Source organism: Cibotium barometz, chromosome 61 (assembly GCF_041138505.1).
Source record: "Cibotium barometz isolate CiBa-2024 chromosome 61, ASM4113850v1, whole genome shotgun sequence".
In the NCBI taxonomy this organism is placed as follows: Eukaryota; Viridiplantae; Streptophyta; class Polypodiopsida; order Cyatheales; family Cibotiaceae; genus Cibotium; species Cibotium barometz.
The window spans coordinates 32988631-32995478 of NC_141106.1; the positions used below are offsets into that span (position 1 = coordinate 32988631).

At 42.6% G+C, this 6848-nt stretch overlaps 1 protein-coding gene across 1 annotated transcript; it reads left to right on the forward strand.

Annotated features, from left to right (window-relative positions):
* The first annotated feature begins 1359 nt into the window (after window positions 1-1359).
* LOC147604803 (uncharacterized) lies at window positions 1360-4671 on the forward strand. The gene is made up of 8 exons (XM_086794949.1): window positions 1360-1638; window positions 3108-3188; window positions 3274-3362; window positions 3449-3523; window positions 3635-3702; window positions 3794-3850; window positions 3932-4123; window positions 4237-4671. The coding sequence occupies exons 1-8, from the start codon at window positions 1516-1518 to the stop codon at window positions 4311-4313; spliced, it is 762 nt and encodes a 253-aa protein (XP_086651075.1). The 5' UTR covers window positions 1360-1515; the 3' UTR covers window positions 4314-4671.
* The last annotated feature ends 2177 nt before the right edge of the window (window positions 4672-6848 follow it).

Consider the following 6848-nt stretch of genomic DNA (forward strand, 5'->3'; position numbering starts at 1 on the left):
CTAAGCTCATAGAGCAGTGTAGAATTAAAACAGTGCGGAATGCAGGCATGATAAGGATGTTATCACTAAAGTGTTGGCACTAAGGCTGAAAGATCACAGAAAGGTAGATATATCCTAGACACTATCATTACGCTCTGATTGACTTTGACAAAGCTTATGATAGACTGAGCTGGGGATATATGATAGATGCATTGAAACACATGGGCTGTGGCTTAATTGGCTTGTCCAAGACAGAATCAACAAAGGAGAAATGAAAGGAATTCTGCTTGGCAATAGTAAGCAGGTTTGCACTGAAATGTTTGCGGTTGCAATAGAGATCAAGTTAAAAATGGCAGAATAGGTAGCTTAACATGGCAGGGAGGAAGATTTGAAAAGCTTCATCTCCTGTTGTTGCAGAAACTTTCTCTGGGGAGGAGACCCGTGGGTGAAGAAAGTGGCCAAAGTGAAATGGGAATTCTACTGCCTTCCCACTGAGCTTGGAGGTCTGGGTATCTTGGACATTGAAAATATGGCTGACAGGGCTTGGCTTCTGTTTGGGAAGTATTGATCTCTCTATGGAAGGCGTGGTTTAAAGTAAAAGCCCAGCTGATGCCTTCCCCTGACTACAAGGACACGCTGGGCATCCAACAAGATGTGGAAGAGGCACTGAAGCTTCATTTAGGCATTACCTTTGGGATAAGAAACCTGGATGCGGTGGCTAATGATTGTATTCTAAATCAAAGATGGAATATCCTCAAAGATAGGAGCTAGTGGTATTTCCTCTTCAAATCACTTTGGGGCATACATGTGGAACCTAAGAAAGCTTGTCTTGTCTTTGGCAAGGGAAATGGATCATGTGCCAAATGCCTCAAGGAACATGAAACTTGCTTATCCTGGAAGCATCTGCTCATTGGGGAACCCATAGGCTGCTCTACTGAACTATGGACAGTATTAAGAACAGAAATCCTCTGGTTCTTTTGGATTGAAAGACTAGCGGAATTTTAAAACTAGTAGGCCCTATTGGAAGCAAAGAAGAGAAGAGAGAATATCTTGTAAACGTGGATCTAAGCTATGTGCTGAACCTCTAGAGCCTAGGATAGAGACCCAGAGGGTCATTGCTCGTTTTGCTGATTGCCTAGGATAGTGAGAGAAGTCTCGGCCTGAAAATGGCCGTAAACAGTGGTATTGTGGTTCACAGCTTTTGAAGAGTTAATACCACTTGTGTACGGTCACAACACTTGTGTGTGAGAACTCAGGACCGTACACAATCAAAGTCATAAATGACCATTTACAAAGAGAAGAGATTTAAAAAAAAAAACAATAAATTAGATAGTAAAGGGGAGACGTGACAAGCCCTAAAGATTTCTGACTTGGCGATCCCAAACTGGTTGTTAACGAACCGCGCATGTTTCTTGCTTCGCCATTTCTACCCAAGCTACCAGGAAGCTCGCAGAAGCTCCCCATTGCTCTCATAGAAGACAGAAGCTCGCCATAGCCAGACGCGCAGGACGTAAATAAAGTTCGCCATAGCCAGGTATGGAGAGATATCAGCGAGTCTACAAGCCTCGGCCCGGGGCTCCCATCAAAGAAAACGAGGTCCGCATCACCACGCAGGGCTTGATGCGGAACTACATCTCCTACGCCACTACCCTTCTCCAGGTACCGTCGCCTACCTTTTGCCTGCAGAACTTTGTATGCGAGGTTGTTATGAATGGCCCTATTTGTGCGCCATCTCTGTATGCGAGGTTGTTATGAATGGCCCTATCATCTGTTTCTGTCTGTCCTTCTCCTTCTATGCATTCATCTGTGTATGCATGGCTGCTTTGAATCTTTTCTTCATTTCATGTACTGCTTTATTTAATCTGTGTAGTTTTTGTTCAATCAGAATAGCTCTATTCCGGTTACGCTTGCGTGCTTTAAGCTGCTTTGAAACTTTCATATCCGTCATGTTCAGCTGCTTTGAATGGCTTTGTATTCTGTGTCTGCACAAGGTTTTGGTCAATGTCTGTCTGCTTTGGATGTCCCCCTAAATGTTTGTTTGATTGCTGATAATTTACTGCATGGTTGCGTTGAGCTTTTTTGGAGTTGCAACTGTATCCTTTCGTTTAGAGAGTATAGGAAGACACGTAACCGCTTGTTGAGAGAAAATGACCACTAGCCGCCCTAAATGCATGCCAAGTAGCCTCAATCCTGATTCAAGCAGATATGTGGCCTGAACTTGCTACTTCGGTTTGATAGTCAAGTGTGGGGAAGTTCTTAAGTTTTTGTTTATTGTGCATGTTCTTTTAGGACAAAAAGCCTGTTTTGTTATGTCTTTCAAGAATTGAGTCTTCAAACATAGGCTAGTTATCTAGTAAGGAAAGGCCATTCCCTGCAGCAATGTGAGCATTTTAAGGAAAGCATGCTTTGATTTGTCAGCTTCTGGAATGTCAGCAACTAGCCGTGCTATATAGCAACTAGCAGAGCTTTGCAACATCAACTTTATTGCAAGAAACTTCACCACAAACATCAACCATCAGAAACGGTGTTTCTGTGTAACTCTTTTGGAGACTTGGAAACCCCATGCAAGCCCCATGATGCTACTTGGTTGGTGTAGCATCTGCCTCTTGTGAGCATCAACATACTGGCCCACGGCCCACACCACAAGTTGGCATCTTCACATCAAAGGTTTGTTTCCTCATGAGTGGTGAGCTTGACCAAGAACATCACCCACGCGCCTCCGGTGCTCTTAAGTTGGACCTTTGCCATTATTCATGTGCCTCTGGTCCAACTTAAGAATACTGATGCCATAGTCATTTTTTATGGCATAGTGTCCCTTGTCCAAGAAACCTACATCATACATGACTTCATGCTCGGAGAATGCGAAACGATATGACACATTAAGTAAGTGAAGGTTTTTTGTTTGTGAAGAGTTCACTATCAAGTGGACCCCCTAGAGTGCCAAGAGTTTAGGTTTACCATTAGTTTGTCTCTTGCATCATTTGAGTTTTGTGCTTTTCAGCCAAAAATATTTGTACTGTTTGGAAGAGTAATCTTATATCGCCGCCAAGTCATCTTCAAAAATTGAAGCAGTGTGTCATCAGGTTACTCGTACTGTTATCAGCTTACAAACACTGCTTCGTGTGCAGGAGAAGCATGTCTCAGAGATTGTTTTGAAGGCCATGGGCAGGGCTATAAGTAAAGCAGTGATGTTGGCAGAGATTATAAAAGTAATGATAATTTGCTGTATCTTGTTACAGTTTTTGTTTGGGCCTTTGTTTCATTTACAAAACTTCTTGTGCTTGGTGGTAACAGAAAAGAATGGAAGGCTTGCATCAAAATGTTTCCATCGGCTCTCTAGACATCACTGATGTGTGGGAGCCACTTGAGGAGGGCCTTGTGCCGTGAGTATTATAAACATGCGATCTCTTGCTTTGGGTTGTTCTTTGCAAAGACTCAAATGATCACGTGACTCTGCTTTTTGTGACAGTGTTGAAACTACGCGGCATGTCTCCATGATTGCTATCACCTTGTCAAAAAAGGCACTCGATGCTTCCTCAAGTGGGTGAGTATTGAACTCAGGTGCAGGGATTGTGGGCGAGCCTTGTAACTGTATTTGTATTTATGGGTATAGCAGGGGAAATTTTGTATGAGTGCTTAGTTATGTCATTGGCAGGTATCAACCGCCATCGTCAGAGAAACGTGCCCAGCTTCCAACTGATGCTGACCTTAACAATGATGAAGGTGTGCTCACTTTTGTGTTACTGTTTCTGGAATGGAATGGAATATGTGGGTTAATTCAGTCCCTAACTATTTCTGTATTTCTGTGCCGTAGCTTGGGTGGTACCTGGAAGGGCTCGTGGTTCTGGTCGCGGGCAAGGCAGAGGAAGAGGTGGGTGTCTCCATGGGACTAGTAGACATGTTGGCCGATCTGTTGATGGCCAAAATTGATGGTGTTATGTTGTTTGTGAAGGTATGGCATCTACGGGTGGTGGTTATCATAATAATTATGGGGAGGAGACCTTCAACCATGGAAGGGGCCAAGGCCGAGGAAGGGGTCGTGGCTATCGCGGTGGAAGAGGGTACAACACAGGCTACCCACAGACAGATGCTGGTAGATATGACTCTGGGGGTTACGGTGACAGTGAAGTGGCTTATGGAAGAGGTACATGCAAACCATTGTTTGAGCAGTTCGATTTGTTGGTCCTTATTGCAATCAACTCATGTGTTGAGCACATAAGTGTCAAGTTATGAATCTAGTCTACCAAATATGTGTAGGTTGGGGTCGCGGGTGGGGAGGAGACGGAGGAAGAGGTCAAAGACAAGGAGGGCGTGGTTGGGGCCGAGGGAGATAAGAGCATCAAGGAGAATCATGCACGCACTTGTCACTTTCAACAGTGAGGGTACTACAATCTACAGTTGTATCTGCTGCTGCTTTTGTGTTGTGATGGCTTATCAAGTTTGGGGGTTTGGAAGATAGCAGAAGTATGTGTTATGAGGTGACTGCCGCAGACTCAGCACACCTGTCACTTTCATTTGAGTGTGTTACTGCTGTTGGCTTCACTATTCTTGCTCTTCACTTTCTTTGTTCTTGAATCTGCTGCCCTGGAAACCACCCTTTGTTGAGCGATAGTAACTTCAAAGAGTTGACTAGAAAGAGCTGTACGTCTCCCAGTTAAAGCTTAAATGTATCCAAAAGCCAAAGCTTGTCCATACTGGTGTAGTTTTGGGCAACTTTCTGCAGGTGCCTTGAAGGTTGTGAAACCATTTTTTTGTTGCCACTGTTTTTCCCACCACTATTCAGTTCTCTGTGGTACAAATTTATGAACAGCAAGTGATAAATTTATTGTTTTTGTGCAGAGGCAAGTAAGACTCGTAGTTGATCGTTTGTCTTGCTGGATACCCGGCAAGCAAGACCATGATTATTTCTTGGTCGAAATTTTTCCTTTTAGTAATTTCATATCTATGTTCTTTAGAGCTTCGGTGTAAGCTAACTGGTGTAAGGTGGTCTATTTGTATATTTCCAAGCTTTGTTGCAGATTGTGTAGATGTCCTGGTCAAATGGGTGGTACTATAATATAATTTGGTGGAGGCAAGCCACCAGTTCCCCTTGGTAGGAGTCCACTTGCCAGTTCATGTACTTATCTTGGGATTTAGAGCTCTCTTGCTAGTACCTGTGCTTGTCTTGAGGTTGAGAGCTGTGCCTATCTTGGGGTTGAGGGCGCACTTGCCACTCTGTGTGCTTGTCTTGGGGTTGAGAGCTGAGTACCAACGATGAAGGTGCAAAGGATGATCCAAGCTCCTATGAAGGTAGGATAGACTTGGTATTTCCTATTGGCTTCAAAAAAGGGAATGAAGTATTCCTCAAGCATCTTGACTATCTTTAATGCAGTTGATTCCCTTCTTGTGGAGGGTTTTAGCTTGTACAACAATTTCAACAGTTGGGTTCTTGGTGAAGTAGAAGCTTCCTAAAGCAGATTCCTCTCCCAATGAGTGTCCAAAATATGTGCTGCAAAGACAATGAGACACAACTCTTTCCAAGCTTGGATGGGAAGGCTAGAAACCTTGTATGGGACTTCGCAATCTTATCCCACTCGTCAAGGTCCCAAGGGTCATGGAAGCAAAATTAGGCATTTGGATTATTTTCCAAAAATTGCATCATTGTTAAAGATGGCAATGAGGAGTATGTTCAAGAGTATAAGTCTCAAGTATTTGGGGTGAAGCACTAAACATTGCTAGGTACATCATTAATCAAAGTTGTGCAAGCTCATTGAAAGGGTTGACCCCTCTACAAGCCAAGAAACCTTTAGCTGCACATTTTGTTTTTTTGTTGAAAATGATTGTTTTGTGCATGTGCTAGATACTTCTAGAACGGAGTGGGATTCAAAGGGTTAATATTTTATCTTTCTTGGGTATAAAGAAGAGTCAAAAGGGTATCGACTCTTACCTCATAGGAAGGTCATGATAAGTTGAGACGTGTTTGTTGAATAACCAAGGAGGGTCTTGCTTTAGTGAGCCAAGAAACCCCCTACCCAATAGCCACCACAAAGGTCAACTAGCCCTCCTACGATGATTAGGAGGCTAGATGTAAATCAGTCTAAAGGACGAAGATGAACGTGTGATAGAAAGAAGCCAATGATTAAGTTATAAGACATAGCTTTTGGATGGCAAGGAATTGCAAGGCAAATTAAGACGTCACTTAAAAATAAAGGAGCAGAGAAGAGCTTAGGATCATATGGGAGAAATACAAAAGGTTTAAGAGCATTAAGGCCTTGATGAGGCAAAAGAAGATCCAAGTTAGATGAGAGCCGTGCAAACGAAGTGTGATTCCATCATGCACACTGACTTAGGACCTTATAGATCGTCCAAAGAAACACAAGGTAATTACACCAAATGTGTATACAAGGCCAATTATCATTGGGGATACATACAAGGTGTAGCTTGCATCAAAGGATTTTGCATAAATAGAAGGTTTTGACTATAAATCTTCCACGGATAGATCGACTAGTATTCGCATCATTCTTGGTCATGTAGCAAAGAAAGGGTAGTTGATCATGCAAACTAAGTATAGAAAGTAAAGTTTGTGGACTTAAGAAGGCATTGTTTGGGCTTCAGCAAGCTCCATGTGCTTGGAATCAACAAATTGATAGATAATAAGTGTTGATATTAGAAAAGGTTTTTCTAATGCAAGTTTCTACAATTTTGAAGAGGATGGCAAGTATATGTTGATAGTTGTTTATGTGGATGATCTTACTCTTTTTGGAGAACATAAGAGAAAATTGCTTAGATGAAGAAAGTGTTGTGTGTAGATTTTGAGATGATTGATTTTTGGACTTGCAATTTTGTTTGGGAATTGAAGTCTAACAAGGGTCAGATAGACTCTTCTTTAT

Excerpts from the sequence above, each read along its gene's own strand:
- LOC147604803 (XM_086794949.1), top strand. The coding sequence starts at position 1,516 with ATGGAGAGATATCAGCGAGTCTACAAGCCTCGGCCCGGGGCTCCCATC. Across the intron at positions 3,703-3,793 it reads TGACCTTAACAATGATGAAG|CTTGGGTGGTACCTGGAAGG; the intron begins GTGTGCTCACTT and ends TCTGTGCCGTAG. Across the intron at positions 4,124-4,236 it reads TGAAGTGGCTTATGGAAGAG|GTTGGGGTCGCGGGTGGGGA; the intron begins GTACATGCAAAC and ends AAATATGTGTAG.